Consider the following 19,874-nt stretch of genomic DNA (forward strand, 5'->3'; position numbering starts at 1 on the left):
ATCTATCTGTCTGTCTGTCTGTCTGTCTGTCTGTCTGTCTGTCTGTCTGTCTGTCTGTCTGCCTGCCTGCCTGCCTGCCTGCCTGCCTCTCTCTCTCTCTCTCTCTCTCTCTCTCTCTCTCTCTCTCTCTCTCTCTCTACCTACCTACCTCTCTACCTACCTACCTACCTACCTACCTACCTACATATATATATATATATATATACACCTGTGCAGTTGTTTTCCCCAGGTACAATGGATTTCAGGTAAACTGGGTAACTGACTGAGGTGTGCCACAGGGTTCTGTTGTGGGTCATATCTAAAGTTCGAGATATTGTCCTTCAACGTCTTTGGAAAGTCTTCCCTGTTTGTCCCGTCCTGTTTTTTGTTGCTACTCAGCCGTCTGGTCTCAGCCCCCCCCCCCCCATCTGTCCTCCCTCTGTGTCTTGATGTCACTGTGTTGAACCTGCATCTTCCCGTGTACAAAATCTTTTCCCTCATGTGTTCGTTCCCACATCGTCTCCGTTCCCTCGTGTCGAGACATCCCACAACTTCCCCCATGTTTGTCCTCGTGTTTGGACTTTTGGCCATGAGGGCTGACCCGCCTCTGAACTTGACCTTTTGGATTCGTCGACCTTCAATTTAATCAATAAACTCTGTAGAAACTGTAAATTTGTTTGAGTGTGTTCCTGATGGATATCTTTGTGCTGCACAAAGTTTAGTGGTTATTAGCCTTATTAGCCTAATTAGCCTTGTCGCTCATAGTGACAAGGCTGAGGGTTTGAATCTGGCTGGGCCTTTTTTTGTGTGAAGCTGGTTTTTCCTGTGTGTCTGGGACTTCTTTGGTTTTCTTCCACAGTCCAGTGGTTTGGTAAAACCTATCATTAACTCTTAGGTTGGGGTGTGCGTCTGTCCTGCCTTACAATCAATCGTCTCCAGCACCTTAAACTTGAACCGGTTGAAACGACATGACAGATCAATGTCATCAGATTCTATCTTTACATGCTCCAACCCAGTCGTCACCAAGAGACACAAATAGTGGCAGAAAACCACGGATTATGAAAATATAGGATTAGAGCATAATAGCCGATTCATACTCCAGAGGGAGGATGAAGAGATGCCTGACCCTCGGGGCGGGGGGTGTCTGAGCAAACAAATTACATCATTTCTTTGCTCATTTTCTTCTGTCAGAAGACATTTCTCCTGGCTGTGCCTCTTGTGCGATTGGTCAGATTTTTCTTGTTTGCGTTCCGCTGGCTCACAAACCAAAATGGACCCTCCCTCTGTCTTCTTCATTCGCTGGGCTATAGCATGTCTCAATTCCAACTCTACCTCCTCCTCTGTCTTTTTCATCAACTCAGTCACTCCCTCTCTCCGGCGCCGTCCAGGTAGCGTTCCACGACGGCCATTTTCCGGGCAACGGGCAAACACACTGAATCTGAAAATCGCACGCGTGGTGGCATCTATTTACACACTGCCGTGCGCACACACTTGAAGTGCTTTAGCATGTAGCATGTAGCTTGTAGCACGGATTGGCTACATCCTGCACCTGACTGAACAATCTCCTGCAGGTGAAACCAGGCCAACATGCCGGTCACTCATAAACTTTTTCTTTTATTATAAAAGTTCAAATGCCGATTCACACCATGTGTGCCTGCGGCGAGGGGGCGTGGCCTGCATCGAGGGGGCGTGGCCTGTGGCACGGGTGCGTGGACTCTTCTCAGAGCATGATATATCCTGACGGAAACACATTTTTTTTTTTCCTGCTGCCGGCTCACGTCAGCAAGCAAACTTTGTTCTTGGTTTTGGACTATGAATAGGTCTTAAGCCCTGAGAAATTAGGTTTTAAAGGTTTAACTGCTGACTGGAGGCTGGAGCTTCTCAGAGCCGACGCACAATCACATGTGGTCAACCAATTCACCTGGCGACCATGTCTGTTGATCGTGAAATGAAACAGGAAACACAGTTAAAACATGCAAGAGGCTGGATTCAAACCCGACACCTGCTCGCCGTGAGGCCACAGTGCTCACCACCTCACTACTGCCAAACCATCCATCTGAATGTTTCTCATTTACACTTGTGAGAGTAAAGCGATTGCATCCGTTTCAGTAATCTGGATCCTGAGGGAGATCAGGACCCTCCAAACGCTGCGGCTCTTCTGTTTGTTGGAAATCATGAACCTCAGCAGGTCGAGGGTTAATGACCCTGAGAGAAAACAACAGTACAGGAGTCTGAGAAAAGCAGCTTACATACCGACTGGTCTCACAGGAGCAAAGCTGCCAGCACTCTCACACACACACACACACACACACACACACACACACACACACACACACACACACACACACACCACTTCAACAATCAGCTGTGTTTGTTTCTAAGCGTCGGCCTGTGACCCCCCCCCCCCTCGCCGCTCCCTCTGTAAACACAGAAAACCTCCCGCTCGCCACTCCGCCGGGCGTGGGAGAGATTTACTCTCTATTAGTGAGACGTTCACACTTTTGGAGTTCAGGTGGACGAAGGCAGAGGTTTGAAACGAAGGTCCCGGCGGAAGGAGAGGAGAAGGAATCTAATCGTTCATGAAATTCATCCGATATGTCGACTCAGTCAAATCATCGAGAAAATCTTGGTTCATCAGAGAAGCAAGTCATTGCATCTTGTTTTTATTTCATTATAAGCACCGGCCCTACCTTTGTGGAAGTTTCAGTTTGAGGTCAGACTTTATATTTGTGACCTGACACACTGCAAAAAGTCAAATCTAGGCAAGTTAATTTCTTAAATTAAGTGAAAAATCACTTGTTTTTGACTAATAAGTAATTTTTGCTTAAAACAAAATTGTCCGCTAAGATTATTATTCTAGTTTTAAGATGATTATTACTTTATTTTCTTAATAGCTAGAATGGTCTTGGCGTTGAGTATTAAAAATTAGTTATAAGTACTGTTAGGCTTAAAACAAGCATTTTTCTCCTTTTAAGACGACTGAACGTCAATCAAAGGACCTGAACTGGCATCATGAGCCCAGTCTTCTTATTTTAAGATTTGAAAATAATAACAGAAGAAAATAATACTTGTTTTGAGCCCAAAAATGCTATTTTCAAGACGCTGGGTCATATGCGGCTTGTAAAATGTTCTTGTCCTAATTTTGCTTATTTTAAGTATTAATTTTCTTGTTTCAGTATATATATTTTTTTCTTATTGTTTTCGGAGGACACTGGTTTGCGACAGAAAAAAACATGCTAGTTTTAATTCCTTCCTTCATGTCCTGCTGTGTGCTGAGCCTCACATTCCCCAACAGAGTAACGGCTCCCCGGACACTTGTTCTCACTCAGCAGTTCAGCTGAAGTTTGTTATGAGGCGTCGCCATAGATATAAAACACTAGATGTCCCCTGTGACGTGCCCACAGCGCCGCCATCTTGGCGAGGTCGCCCGCTGATAGGCCGCGCGGCATTTCGTGTACATATCTATGTGTGTCGCCTCCAAATGAACCCAATACTGATAATATCTGCATGTTTACCTCTACAAACTCTAGATAGGGATAACTGTCTAATCTCATCAACAAATGTATCTGTTCCTTCATATATTTTGGAATATCTGGGACAATGTGCAACTCTGCAGAGCTCCTTCAGTGACTGTTTCACCCAGAATTAGTCTTTTTTTTTCCTTTTTACTTTATTGTTATATAAAGAAAAAGGCTAAATAATAATAACTAAAGTGGGAAAAATGCTCAAATGATTAGAATTTCGAAACAATCATGTTGTTAGAATAAATTCAAATGAATTTGTCTTGTCCAACTCCAACTTTGGACAACCTGAAGTCAAGTTGTGACTCTTTGATTGGTCCAGTCCAGTCGTCCTCACGTCAAACATCCCAGTAGATCATCTTTGATTGATCTGATTGTGACTAAAGCCTCACGTCAGTACACTGACATACACTTTTGTTTTCGCAGAAGACCTGAGCGATCATTGTGTTCCAGTTAGGAATGTGAAGTTGCCAAAAACAAAACCTTGGATTATGACATAAAGAACTATGAGGTATTTTTATTGATCAAGCTTTTATCAATGATTTCTCTCATTCAATTGGTCCAGAGTCTCTTTTTGAGGAACTGCAGGGCCGTACGTTCACAGTGAGATCTTTATGGGCTCGGAAACAAATGTCCAGCAGGTGTATCTGTGGGGTGAAGGGGCAAGTTCTCGCCTGAGATAGGACTTTAAAGTCCTAGTGAAATGAAGATTCGACCTACAAAACACTCTGGCTGTCCCTGCTAGGGACATTTTTTATGCTAACTGGTCCGAGGGTAAAATGTTAAAACACGACAATCTGTGAGAAAATATCCGATAAACGTTGGTATTTCCGCTGCTGGTCGGAGCTTCTGACAATAATAGAGTGACATCACGAGTTGTGCACACGCCCAAGTTGTGTTTACATTATGGAGGATCAGAGTTTTGACCACGAAGAGGCTGAATTTAACCATATTTCATCATCATCATCATTTCAAACCCAGTGATTGATGAAGAAGACACAGAATGTGTCGTTCTGCCATCGGTGACCCCGTCTGGAACATGTTTGAGGAAGCAGAAGACGCTTCGTCCTCCATTCGTCCTCGTCTCCTCGCCTCAGCAGCCGCCAGTTTTCACCTTTGAGGCTTTGAGGCTCCTGACTTTTGGCAGAACGACTTCCTGGATCATGTCGAAGCGCTTTTCTGACTGCGTGGAATCACCGAAGATGAGTCCAGGTTTTACTTGATCGTCTACTAGCCGCCCGAGCTAGCCGCTCCCGCCGCCTGTGCTCCTTTTCTCCTCTCTCGGTCTCTTCCAGGCTCAATCTTTCATCAAGGCTCATAAAACACCGACTATAACTTCAAAACACTGTTAAACTTGGATATTTAAGAGGAAACAAGCCGATATAAACACAACAGATGGAGATCTGCACAACTCTTGACGTCACGCCCACGAAGAAGGATTCCCCCGACTTCCTCGGCTGGAGATTCAAAATTCAAATAACTTTGTTATGCGACAACAGTGGTGGGGCAGAGTCGGAGGAACCTTAGAAGTAGAACCCCAACTAGCGTTTTTTGCAAAGTAGTGTGTTACATTTCACTGGGACTTTAAAGACATTTTTGAGCTTCTTAAATAAAATGAAACAAATCTGACTTCTGTCTTTCCGAAGAGTTTTGGAAAACTGTGCGATCTGTACATATGCAGTCTTGAGGTCTTTGGAGAGCAAGTGGCCCCGGTACCTCTGGGTATGGTGATCTTGAAGTCCAGGTCCTTCTCCTCCAGGTGGTACAGGGCCACCTCCTGCAGTCTGGCTCGCTCCAGCTCCGACAGGCTCTGGATGGGAACCGGCTGCAGCCGGACGCTCTGCCCCAGCATGGTCGCCCACGTCTGGTCGCCCTGCGGACACACGAGCAGGTCAGCCACGAGCCGAGGGGGAGCTTCACGTGAGCCGCCGTGGCGTCGGACAATCAGTCCCAATCACCGGTTGATCTTCTCTGTCAAGGTATTTCAACTGAAACACTACAATCAAATGGCTGTAATCATGGAACATGACCAACGGACCATCAAGTTCTTTGAGGCAAAAAAAAAAAAAAAGTAAAAGAAAAGAAATCCTCCACTGTTCAACTATCAGCAGAGAATCACAAACACCCATTATTTATGTTCCCACTCTTGTTTCAACGAATCATATGTTTATTTATATCCCCAATAGGCTTCACCCATTATCAAACACTTTGTCTGTTGGCCTTAACATCTGCATACAATGAAAGCTCATTTAAATCTCTCTCTCTGTAGGCACAGTCAAAGTTTTTAAACCCGTTGGGGGGGGGGGGGGGGGGGGGGGTGTGGCCATACCCCTTAACCCCACATGTTTACCTCACAAAGACTGCAATGAACTCACTTTGTGTAATGCTGTTTAGTCTCCTGTCTGACTCTGGACTCTGACAAATTACTGCTCAGACTCTCCAAACCAGGAACACCTGGAAACCTGTGTGTGACCGATCTGGTGTTACAGCTTCTATACACGTGAATTAACGCCACTTTACCAGATTAAAATGTGCTCCTATGTCATTTTTTGCCCTGTTGGTGCATTCAGCCTGTGGAGGAATAGAAGCTGCTGAGCTCAACAAACAAACATCCCATAGACCTCCAGTCCTCACAATGCTACGGTGCATTTCAGGAAACCTCTGCACCAGATGACAGTTGCAATTGTGTCGTGGAAATTTGGTACAGAGACACAAAATCACTCAACTAAAGACCATTTAGATCCACCAGAGCCACATGTGTTCATGGGATTGGCTCTTTGACGCTCTCTGAAAATTATAAGTAGAGCAATTTTATCCTATTGTTATCTTTTTTAATGTATTTGCATATGTGGCTTATTTACAAAAAGACTCTCCTGGCTAAAGTGGTTGAAAAAGGCTAAAACTGCTGAAAGTAAAAAAAAAACGGGGAAAAACTGTTACTAGGATTTGCTAAAAAAAACAAACTGAAACTGTAAAGAAAGGAGCAAAAACATGTCAAAAGTCAAAATGGCAAAATAAAACAACCAATTGAGCTGAATTAGTTAAAATAGGCTAAAAAAGTAAAGAAAAATAAATGACTACAAAAGTCCAAACAGCAAAATTAATTCTAAATTGTAGTCATGAAATATCATCAATAATAAACTACATGTTATTTTTTAACAATCAGGGAGATATATTTTACACGTCTATATACATCATCTATATCTCTAATATCATTCAGTAGTTCAAGATATGTTTCACAGACATGCATCTTCCATCTATTGCTCTCCCTTTCATTTTCATATAGTTTCTAATCAAGTATATGCAAAGGCAAACAAACAAACAAACAAAAAGTGAAACAAACAAATCAAACACAGAAACAAAAAACTTCCTTAATCACTTGAAGCAGAAGAATTTTATTTGATAGAAATGGACAAAAAACAGCTCTTTTGATCGAGACTCTAAACATGAATTGTCTTTGGGAAAACCACTGGGTACAGTTATTATTTTTGTTTTGAAGTTTTAAAGAAACATGAGAAAGTATCGTAGCTTTTGTATCGACATTCGTGGCATGATTTTCTTTCATTTATACGTTTTGTAAAGCAAGTATAACCTCATCACATTAAGTCCATTTATTTATTCAACCTTCATTCTATCATTTTTAGTTTTTTGCTATGAACGTTTTATTGTGGGACAAACGTCCTAAACGTCTTTGTTTGTATGGAAATTCTTCTTTTGCGCTCATCTCATCATCACTGGCCACATTTCTGAAGCTTTACTGGCGACACACAGACTGAAAAAGAAGAGTAAAGAGAGTAAAGGGAGTGTTGTGAAGAGATGCGGAGGTCGCAGGTTAATGAGAACCAGACAAACACTAAACCCGACTTTATGCTTCACCCTTCAAAAAGTGTGTGTTGGATGATTGTGGACAGAAACGAGGCCACAGGCATGAAAACAGAGGAATTCTGCACAACAACATGTGAATAAATCAAGTCCGCCTCATGAACTCTTTTTATTCATTGTTTTTTGTTTTTTTTAACCTAAAAAAAACCAAAAACCTACGCTGCGGTTCTTTTGTTCCAGTTTACTGCGCGTTCACCTGCATCGCTTTCTGAAGATTCAGTCGTTTCAACTTGGCAAATTCTCCCAAATAACTGTGAGGACGGCTAAACGAAACCATGTGGTGAGACTTGGAGGAGCGACGCTCCGAAAACATCCACACATCACAGAAACATGGCAGGCAGCCAGAGATAACGCTTGTTTTAATAATAATGCACGGCTGCCTTCATAAACAATGAGCATAGTGTGTAAATATGCATTTCTTTCTACATGTATGATATAGAAAATAAGCAAACACAGTTGCCACACATAAAGAGACACGTTAAGAAAAGCACATTTTTAAAACGTTAAAAATTTTAAATAGATTTTTAGATGTCGGATTAGGTAACAACGACCAAATGACAGATGGCAAAAATTACATAAACGTATGAGGAAAACACCAAGTCGAGATGTTTTGGTGTCACAGAAAACAAAAGAGTTTGCTGCACTTTTAAAGTTGTATTTCAGAGGTGAAAGTAAAGCTCCGGTTCCAAAAAGGTTGTAGGACATATGTGAAATAAACACAGTAAATATAATATATATATAAAATATTGACAGGTGTTTTACTGCTTGATGAAATATATCAGCTCATTTTAAATATCTTCTCCAGACAGTTTTATCAAGTGGATTGTTTGCTGGAAGAGTCCCTGCAGCGGTTTCCTGTACAGAATCAGTTTTGGTAAACGACCAGCGTCTAGTTTTTATACGTCAATTCCTGCAGATTAATAACCATGTGCCAGTCTTCACTTCTGAGAGACTTTACCGCTCTAAAATGCTCTTTGAACTTTTTTCTATTCTCCAGAAGCTTTCTTTCTTTTCCCCCTTTGTTGCTTCAACAAACTCAAAAATGACTTACTGATTTCCATCAAATAGAAAAAAAATGCCTTCCTTTCCACATCTTCAATGATGTTTTGTTCATGAAATAAAGCTTCGTTTGAATTCCAAATCGCTGCATTCCGTTTTAATGCGTCGTCTCTTTTGTGAAATTGGAGTCGTGCGCGACTTCTATAGAAAGAGAGCAGACGAAGATGGAATGTGTACGTATAGACCCCGCTGTGCCTCGCGGCCTCAGCCCGCAGCGAAAGCGCTTGATTGGAGAAAATTGCTTTGGCCTTAATGCTAAACGCCGCCAGACGATGGGACTGCGGTGAGAGTGGACGGGCGCCGCCCACAAAAGGCTGGAGTTCCAGTGGGAAAGGACGACAGTATGGTAAAGTCCGAAATGTCAAGAGGAGAATGTGACATTTAGACCGAGTGTTTATGTCTGTGAACCTAAACATCAGACTGTATTTTTCTCTCCGTCTCATTGTGACGGGCGACCGACCGGCTCGCCACAGACAAGCACTCGGCTTCTCTGAGTTTCACTCTGTGGGACAAGTTGGTTTTTGAGGACACTTTATGGAGGACGGACGCTCAAACCAAGCGAACGGCGATGAATGCAAACCAAAGCCACAGTTCGTTTCCTCTCTTTACTGCAGAAAACAGTTTAACACGGACCAAGTTTAAAAGATGGACGCCGCCTGTAAAATAATCCAGGCAGCGATACCCACATGGAAAGAACCTATATAAACATATATGTTTAAATATAGGTTTTGATATAGGGTTTTAATATATGTGACATATATAAAATTGGCAGTTTTCCTATATTATATGTACATAAGTGCACATATATGTACACATACGTGCATACAGGCACCTATATAGGTACATATATGCACGTATATATGTGTGCATATATGCACCTATATGTTCTTCTTACATAATTGTATTTTAGTTAGTTCTTAGTTATTACTTGATAATGTATGACAGTTGCCAAAGTGAGATATGGGCTATATATATGTGGAAATAAAGAAGCAGTACAGGAGACCTATATGGCCTGAATATTCACATATATGCACCTCAATTTTGCCTATATGTGGCATAAATGCAGCATATATGTGCATATAAGCTGCTTATAGGTCTCATATATGCACATATATCCTCATATAGGTTCTTTCCATGTGGGTAAATGTCAAAATTAAATTAAACCAGAACGATCGTCGCAGAAATCCACTGATATGAAGAAGTAGATATGTTTTCTTCACTGCAGTTCCTGTCAGACACTATTGTGCCGTCAGCATTTTGGCTTTCAGAATAACTTTTCTCTGAATTATGTCCGCGAGTCATGAACTCCTGATTTCACAGGACGCGTTGCCGCCGACCACCGAACTGAAGAAGAATGCGTCATTGACAGTAATGCTGGAGGAAGTACGACGCGTCGTACGCAACTGCAATCACGCTGAAGCGTTCAGTCAGCGACCGCAGAGCCACAATGGATTGGCTTCACTGGAGTGTGGAGGATTTCCAACCGGTGGTTCAAAACCTTTCAGCTTTAATAAGTCAAGACCGGGACGCTTGGAATGATGAAACTCTGCATCAGTGACAGGGAATCCGTTTGTTCTGGGTTTGTCTCCTGAGCAGACTCCAATTCAACTGTGGGTCAATAATCTGAATCAGAAATCAAAGCAACTGACTGGTTGTTTCATACATTATCACTTCCAGTCGACATGATTCAGACACTTGGTGGAAACCAGTGTATTTCAGAGCCGGGCCTTCACTGCTGGTCTGAGTCAATCCGCCCCTCAATAACTCCTCTATGGCTACAAAAACCATATTACCATGCAGAAATGCCGTATAAAAAGCCTTTGCATCACAGATAGATACTCGTGTCGCCAGAATAAATAACTTCAGAATGAAAAACAATCCAAGTTCTCGTCTCCTGCTGCATAAAAAAGCAGCTGCTTTTCCCGAAGCTTCTGGGTCGAGGAGGGAAACGAACGTCAGCTTTTCCTGGTCGTAAAAATAATATAATGGCAAATAATATCATCCTGAATCCTGCCATGGAGTTTGTAGTGAGCGCAGGTAAATAATACCTCTCTGCGGTGCGTTCAATGACATCTTGGAAAAGTCTGGCTTCAAAATAGTTTTGACAATAAATCTGCAACCAAATGTCTTTATCTTCTCCTTTAGTCATTGTAGGTTGATAAAACTACTATTAAAGAAACAACTATATTTTTGTTCGTGCAGCTCGCTACAGATGCAGCTAGCGAGCTGGAGAGTTGAACTCTCTGATCAGCCAATCAGAGGGCTTGAATACAGTGATGTCACAAGAGGCCTGCTAGAAGGCCCCGCCTCCCCAATATCAAAATCTGATTGGTTGAAGAGCAGCATGACCGACACTAGTTTTACACTGCAGACGCCTGCAGAACTGAATGTGAAGGCCTCGGGCAGCTTTCTTTACCCGGCAACAGATCATAGCTGAAATGTGATTGGTTAAAAGCTTTAATGTGGAAGTACGATCTGCTGGAAGCAGCGCAGCCGGGGAGAAGCTGTGAGAAGAAGTGGACAGAATTATTGGAATTATTTAAAAAGTATTCCTGGACAAAATATAATCAACATCAGTCTGTGACTCAGTTGTTTTTCTTCGACCTGCAGAGAAGCCTTGAAGGCCCCGACGGTCCACCGCTGGTGGAAACAAACCTCCATGCTGGTTGTTTCACTACGGAGACTGAAGCTGAGTCGTCAGTAAGGATGGGAATTGATAGGATTTTTTACAATTCTGATTCCGTTTTCGATTCTGCTCAGAGACTTGGCTCTTTATCGATTTTTCATTTGGAAATGAAACCTACAGTATGAACAGCAGGGGGCGTTGGTGAATTGTCCTGCATATTGGTCGTAGTCCCTCTCTTTGAAGAAATATACACTTTGCAAGTATTGCAAGTTTCCGCGTCGCCTTCCTTTCTCATCTTGAATTTACATTTTAACACATCGTTTTATTTCTTCATTTACATTTTCTTGATTGCCGTTCTAATACGTTTGCATAATAGTTCAGTGGGTTGACCAATAGAGTTGCAAATTGTAATACACTGTATATGTTGTGTAAACATTCACTGCAAATGCGTTAAAATGTATTATAAATTATTTGTTTAAACGATGTGATTTCATCTATTATTTCAATGCCAAATGTTTTGACATCACATGTATTTGATGCTGTATCAATAAACCTTGTGTGCATGGCCAATAGCAGTGTTTTAGAAAAGATGGTAGATTTGGTATTCATCTGTTATTACAGGTTACAAAGCACAAGTAATATAACTCTATAATAATTTAAAGATTTGTATTAAATGATTAATCAAAGTATGGTTTTTTTTTTTATTGCCTCGCAGGCTAAATAAATGGTAGACACGTCCACACTTCACTGTGATTATTGCGATTACACCGGCAGGCCATACAAAATAAATCACATAAAATGAACCTTAATTGTGTAAAGTAGTTTGGGTTTTTTTTAGGGCTGAATTGAAATCGAGCACCCGACTGTGAGGTTGCAGAGACAATTCAAGCCACATGGCAAACTACAGCACAGGAAGTGTGAAACAAAGACCTTAAACTGCACTGACAAATACAATATGTCATATTTAAATCTCATATTCTGTCTCATATGTTTCATATTCTGTCCCATTGATAGAAGAAAAGGCTCCCAATCTGTCTTGATTCTTTTTTTTTTTTTTTTTTTTAAAGCAGCAAGCTTAATTTTTTATTTTTTTTTATTTTTATTTTTTTTGAGGCTGCTAATGTTAATGCTGGCCAAAACGCATTATAACCCTCACTGTAGACTGGACTTGTTTTGAATTGCGACCAGGGTTTGTTAGCTCAGGATCAACGAGGTGCCACCCCCCTGGTAAACAGGGGTTTAATAGAATAGTAACAGACACCATCTTCAGGTAACTCCAGGGTTAGATGGGTCAGTGTTTACCAACATAACAACTTGGTTAGCTCCATAGCAACTAACAACATTGCAAATCGAGTCAGTTTGGGTTTGTAGTCAAAGCCACGTGGGAAGAATTTGCTTGATTGTACAGACGAGACAGAAACGTGTCCACCTCAGCTTTGTGTTGTTGTTGTTGCCGCCTGATGAGGTGATAAACAAACAGTCTGATGGTTAACAGATGCTTCAGCTCCACCAGAGCTGCCGCTAATTGCAGGAAAGCTACATCACAGACAAAAGGATCAACACAGGTACAATAAACAATGCTAAATCGTCAATACAAACACAAAAGTCACAGTCCTTGGGCTTCAACGCAAATAGAAAAGTAACAACACGTGAATAAAACACGTGGCAATTAAAAAGCGCCAATACAAGCAAACATTAAAAAGTGAAAACAATAGCACTAAGACAAATGCAAAAATGGCAACACAAATACAAAACAGCAGAAAAAGAAAAATCTGCAACCAACATGGAACCCTAACCCAAAATAGAAAAGCAAAATACAAATATAAAAATTTAAACAAAGATACAAATACTATTACAAGACAAATGCAAAAGCCCTGACATAAACACAAATGCTACAGCGCAAATTCAAGCAGTGGTGTGAAGTCAGGAGCAGCAGGGCTAGCACTGCTAACACTGCTAGCCCTGTCAAAAATAGTTTTTCATTTTTTTTAAATAATTTAAATGTGATTCTGAAATCTGTGTCTGGAATCAATGAGTGACTTTAGCAACTTTATCCAGAAGACGACTGGTTATATTTTGTGGAGCTCAAATCTCCTACGTCCTCTAAACGCATCACAGCTCCTTTCCTCTGCTGGGACTAGCAGAGGAAATCATCGCTAACCTCTGATGGAAGCTGAACGCTGCTATTGGGTTAAAATGTTGAGTGACAGTGTCATCATCCAATCAGAGTTTGATGTGTTATTGACGGACCTCCTCAGGGCCAGCAGAGTTTCTAGTGCTGGTCTTGCTGTCGTCATTGAAATGAGCTTGACTGATTGGCTCACGGGCAGGAGGTGATGACTCTGTTGTTATCTGCTACTCTGGAGTGATGGCGGTAGATTGATGATACAATACCGGACTCACTTCGGGGACCTTGTTCAAGGAACTCGTCAGACTGACTGAAACACGGCTCCACGCTACTGAATTCAAATGATGCAACATGAATATATAAAGTTGCGACATAAATACAAAAGCTACATCACAAAAATAAAATGCATAACGTCAATATATAAAAAGGTGGAGCACAAATACAGAAAGTATAAGATAAACACAAAAGCACTGCCACAAATAAAAAGGCAATAACATGAATATGAAAGCAGCAAAATAAACTCCATGTCAATCCTGTGTGTCTTCCAATAGGTACGAATATATACACCTCTAAAGAGCATTTCCTCAGTAATTCATCTATTATCTGTTCCACTCTAACCGGCTCAGGAAGGTGTGCAGCGGGCAAACCGCAGGGTAAACACGCAGACACAACAATTTACAATCTTCAGTTACCCTCAAATGCATCAAGATCAGATAGTTTCATTCGATCTGAGCTCAGAGAAGAGGCGCCTGGCGGATATGATTTAGTCTGTGAAGACCTGCGTTCCTGTTCCTTATGTTAATAATGTTGGAGAGCCGGAGCAACAACACTTTTCCTTTCACGGGTTTATTAAACAAATGCTTCAAGGTGAAGAGTAGAAACATTCTGTAATGCATGGCAATATCTGCAGCTTCCCTCAGAGTTGATCAAAAGAATCAGGATCCCTCCCTTCATCCACCTTTTAATGAAAAGTATTTCTCCTCCTGCTTTCAGTAAAGAATGTGGTCCAGTCTTTGATTTTTAATCCTGGTGTCCGACTCCAAGAAACGTCACAGCCGCTACGTGAAATGTAAAACATCTTTTCTGAGAGCGTTTCATCTTGTTCCGCTGGAGGCTTTGCTGCCTGGCTGGACAGAGACAATCCCCTCACGGTACCGGAGGGTGTTTTCTCTCAGCTCACCACCGGAGAGAGTGGCTCCTTTCCTCCTCATCAGTACGCTGCTTATGGCCTCTTTATGTAATACCTACACAGAACTATGTTCACCGATTTCCTCAGATAATAAGGGATAAACATGCGGGGGTCCATTTGTTTCCTCACTGGGGGAGTGTCTGACGTGATGAAAACACAAAGCACACACTCCATGTGAAAACACAAAACACACACTCCGTGGCTGCTCTGGTTCCTTACAGGTTCATTGTAATGAAGGAGCATCGCCGTCATGTTATTCACATTGTGAGTCGACGCTGGTCCCATTATCCCTCCTCAAAACCACACCACGGCCCCCATTCTCACCTCCATTAGTTGTGCAAAGGTGCTGGCTCGTGCACACAAAGGAAATAACACACACACACACACACACACACACACACACACAGATGCAGGTTTAGGTAAACAGACAGGGAGCACTAATAGGCCCCTTGGCTGCACTCAAGATTTAAAAACAGACCCGTCATCGACTCAGCAGCCTGGTTGTGTCAGGCATGACTAAATTGGTGTGCTAACACACACACACACACACACACACACACACACACACACACACACACACACACACACACACACACACACACACACACACACACACACACACACACACACACACACACACACACACACACACACACACACACACACAACCTGTTCCTGTGTGAAAGTCTGCATATAGAAAACTCAATAGGACCCAGAACCAAACACTTTTTTCCCCACAGATGAAACCCAGTTCTTGTTCTCTCTAAAGGAAGTAATACACACAGATTGAGGCTCCACCTCATTGATCGTCTTCATTTTCACTCAAAGGCTGCAGGAAAGTTGAAATCACCAATTAAAACGTGTCTCACCTTAATGTGAGTGCCCTCAGTGTTTGGGCCCCATAAAGGGCAAAATAGAATAATAACACACATGCACATTTGTACAGCACTGGTCTATGGTTAATAGTTACCTGAGGAAATACAGTTACCAGCTACTAAAGCCTCACTGCAGCCTAAACCCTCAAACTACATCCTAACACTTATTCTAAGTGTTGGATCAAGGAGTACGGTCCCTGAAAGGGAAGTTGGACCTTACAGGTGTGTTCCTGTGACGTCCCCACAAAACTGGCAAAACAAATGCACACACCCACACACGCACACACACACACACACACACCATAAATAAATCACAGACGCATGTTGTCTTGACCTCATATGGAGGAATTAATGAAGTGACCTTGTTTACATCTATCAATGGGTTCATCAAACGCACCTGCCTGATTTTAGCCCACAGCCTCCGGTGGGTTTTTAAAAAGGCTTTACATCGTACGTCAAGACCTAATATCATCCGTCATGATGGATATCTTCAAGGAAACACTGGCCAGAATGCAAATACCAGACTATCTGTCTTCTGAAATGAAACACAACAAAAAGGTTCAACCTGAAAACATTTAAATGAAACGTCTGAAAGCCTGAACGAGGACGAAATTGACAAAAAGGGCTGAACTATCATTGTTTTCACACACACAGAGTCTGTACCTGTATCAGGGCGTCACTTTCACTCAATAAAAATCCCCCTACAGTCGTTCCTGTAGCTTCCTGAACCTCCGTTATCCAGATCGTTGTCCCACAAACAAATGCATCCCGGCGCAGAGCGGAGAGAGTTGGAGGAGTTGATGTAGAGTCGGAGTGAGAGAACCAGGAGCCACGGGGAGGGCTGAGAGAGTTAGATTAAGAGAGGAGGAGGAGGAGGAGGAGGAGGAGTGGAGCATAGTGAGAACATAAACATAAGAGGGAGGAGAAAGGAAGGGAGTGCGGGAAACAGAACGAGGGGGAAAAGGAGGGAAAGAGGCAAGACAGAGAGGAGGGAGGACAGTGGGACAGAGGAAGACTCAGACGGGACGACAAGATGGGAAAAGCAGAAATATACATGAAGGAAAGGAGCAGATGCAGAAGGATAAAGGTTGGTGGGAGGAAAGCAAAGTCAGTGAAATGAGAACAAAATGATTCTAAAAGAATGAATTGGATCAAAGATGGGAAGTGACGAGGTAGAGGGGGGGGGGGTGATGGAAGTCAAATAAAATCAGTTTAAATATGAAATAAGGAAGAAATAGTGAAGCACAAAGTGAGGAGAAGGTGGAGGATAAACCTGGATGGAGGGAAGTTAAGAGGAAGAGAATGTGAAGACTGGAAGGAACGTGAAATGGGAAAAGAGAAGGAAGGAAGACAAAAACCTGAGGGAAGTAAAGAGTGAGGGAGGAAGGGAGAGAGAGAGAGAGAGAGAGAGAGAGAGAGAGAGAGAGAGAGAGAGAGAGAGAGGGAGGAGGAGGAGGATTAAAACGACAGGATAAAAGCTCTATAAAAAGGACAGATGAGCAAGTGAAGCTGAGAGAGTAAAAGAAGAGAAGAATTATGTCAGGGAATAAGATGATGTTTGTGAGATTCAATGTGCCCAGTGAGAGAAGAACCTAAAACCTGATTCTGATCATTTGAATTCTACTTTTTGAGGCAGAATACTTCACTTACCACGAGCCTCAGTTATGAAAAAAAAAACAGAAAAGTAAAACTAAGACTCAAGAGGCCTTGTTTGTTACATACTTAATTAAAACGTCTGCCCAAGTGCTGATATTTTACTTCAATATTTTCCACATTTTCCTCCAAACCTTAACAGAAACAGAAAGCTCCGCTTCAAACAGCATGAAACTGGAACAGGTATTTGTTAGCCGTTAGCTCATATCTATGCTAACTCGCCTGTCAGATGGCCTCGCTATGTGAAAACCTAAGGGGAGGCACACAGACACACCGCTACCCGAGTCAGTGAGCTCACATCGGTGTTTCTGGACTCTTGTCAAACCGAGATATTAGCTGTGAGCGCTGGAGCGGAGTTAGCAGGGTGCTAGCAGGAGGCTAGCAGGAGGCTAGCAGGAGGCTAATGGCAGCTTCCTTGCTGCAGCCTTGATGAAAACTACGTCCTCTACCAGAGAGCCAATGGCTCAGTGTGGAACTCTGAAGGAGACGCTGACCTCCTCTGAGGTGCCTCTTACATCTGCTTTGTATGGGGCTTTTTTCCTTTTTTAAATTTTTAAATTTTGGAATTCATTCAGAAACAGTTACCCAAATAGATCCCAAAATCTAATCGATTGGTCTTTGAGTGATGACAAATCATACCTGACGATTTCATGGAATTCTGGTGAACAGATTTTGCAAAAAGATGATGAAATTCATGCATACGAACCAAAACATAATTGCCCGAGGACAAAAACCCACATGGAAAGAACCTATATAAACATATATGGTTTTTTTATAGGGTTTGATATAGGGTTTTAATATATGTGAGATATATAAAATTGGCCGTTTTCCTATATTATATGTACATAAATGCACATATATGTACACATATACGTGCATACAGGTACCTATATAGGTACATATATGCATGTATATATGTGTGCATACATGCACCTATATGTTCTTCTTACATAATTGTTTTTTTTATTTAGTTCTTAGTTATTGCCTTGATAATGTATGACAGTTGCCAAAGTGAGATATGGGCTATATATATGTGGAAATAAAGAAGCAGTACAGGAGACCTATATGGCCTGAATATTCACATATATGCACCTCAATTTTGCCTATATGTGACATATATACACATATATGCACATATGTCCTCGTATAGGTTCTTTCCATGTGGGAACATAAACTTCTCCCCAACCTTCATTGACAAAGGAAACAATGCATTAGTGGTGGAAACATTCAGTGAAGTTACAATAAACTAAACCTGAGAAGCAGGAATCAGGATTAGGCACACACACACACACACACACACACACACACACACACACACACACACACACACACACACACACACACACACACACACACACACACACACACACACACACACACACACACACACACACACACACACACACACACACACACACACACACCCACACACTCCGGCCAAAACATGAGGCAACTCTTGCCCACTTCAACCATCTGAACTGGTTTCATTCTGTGTGGCACAACAAGCTAAACATCCTGGATGTGGATCTCCTCCTCCACCTTCAGTCTCTACGACAGAGGCTTTCTGAGCCCAGTCCACTCATTGTCATGTTAAAAAACAGGAGACCTGGTGTGTTCTCCTGCTGGTCTTAAAGGGATGGACATGGTCACAAACAGTTCTGCTGTGGTGTTTGAACAATGCTCAATTCATTGTAAGAAAACCAGAGTCTGCCAGGTATCGTCCACACCATCACACTCTGAACAGCCTGAACAGTTCAAACCAGACGGGATGGTTCCATCTTTTCTTGTTTATGGCCGTCACTGAGAAAACCATCTGAGCGTGGAGACTCATCAGACTCATCAGACCAGGCAATGTATTTTTATTCTCCAATTGAAGGACACAGTTTGAGCCTCAGTTTCCTGTTCTTGACTGAGTTACTGTTGCGTTTCTTTCACCTGGAACCAGTCTGGTCACGCTCATCTGAGCTTCTGGCGTCAACACAACATTTTGGCCCAGAAAGCTTCTGCTCACTGGACAGTTTTCTCTTTTTTTGGACCGTTCACTGTGATCCCTAGAGACTGTTGTGTGTTAGAGTTCTGGTGGATCAGCAGTTTGCGAGACACTCAGACCGGCCGTCTGCTACCAACAACCAATTGCTCCGTCCAAATTCACGTAAATTATCTTTCTTCCAGAGCATTAATGAGTATTTCAACAGGTATACAAGACATGGAGGTTTATTGAGCTGTGTTGGACCTTCAGTACAAAGCTTTTGGACTGACAGACTGAATTGGTGGTCCTTCATTTAAAACAAACGTGACTGGAGTGTGCAAAATATACAAGTATCACACTCCTAGTGAAGTAAATGCTGGTTTATGAGAAAGGATACTCCGACCCAGTAAGTCATGTCCCTGGAACAGCCGACCAGCTCCTTACCCTCTCGCCGATTATCAAGGGAGGCATTATGAGGGTTTTGTGAAGTTCAAGTATTTGGGTAAGCAATGGGAGGATGTCAACCCAACGCTCTCTGGGGAGGCTTCACGTCTCTTTACAACATGTTAGAGCGGCTTGGCGTCCTGCCAGACGAGCTGCAGGACGTTTAACTGCTCTCCATGCTGCCTCTGCGACCCCGTGTGGACGGAGCAGGAAAGAAGAAGTATGGATGTATGGATGTATGGATGTATGGATGTATATACGTAACGGAGTGGCCCCAAACACAACTACAACACCAACCGAGTTAATCACTGAATATCTTTGTTCTTTCACGGTGTCGACATGCTGGAAACATTTCAACATTTTTTTGGTGTTACTGTCCAAGTCGTTTATAAAAACAATGCAATGAGTTGTTCCTGAAGCACTGCGCTCTTACGTCACTGTTTAAATCGAGGAAAGCACATATTAGCTGAGGTATTAATCAAGACACTGACAACCATCAGATGCTTTCCATCAGAAGTGCGAAGGGCTTTGTGTGTGTGACTTTATGTC

The 19,874-nt window shown here is 42.3% G+C and overlaps 1 protein-coding gene across 2 annotated transcripts in view; it reads right to left on the reverse strand.

Moving 5' to 3' along the window:
- Positions 1-19,874, reverse strand: part of arhgap36 (Rho GTPase activating protein 36) — a 72,954-nt gene that overhangs the window by 30,514 nt on the left and 22,566 nt on the right. The window contains exons 1-2 of one of the 2 annotated variants that reach the window (XM_080518856.1): positions 15,923-16,056; positions 5,217-5,373 (exon numbers count right to left, since the gene is read on the reverse strand). In XM_080518856.1, coding sequence (XP_080374982.1) covers positions 5,217-5,352 — 136 coding nt within the window. In that variant the 5' untranslated portion in view covers positions 5,353-5,373; positions 15,923-16,056. Of the gene's footprint in view, positions 1-5,216; positions 5,374-15,922; positions 16,057-19,874 lie in introns of those variants that run through there. The other variant, XM_080518855.1, reaches the window with a different exon arrangement.

The sequence above is a fragment of the Blennius ocellaris genome (assembly GCF_963422515.1).
Source record: "Blennius ocellaris genome assembly, chromosome: 23".
Classification (NCBI taxonomy): domain Eukaryota; kingdom Metazoa; phylum Chordata; class Actinopteri; order Blenniiformes; family Blenniidae; genus Blennius; species Blennius ocellaris.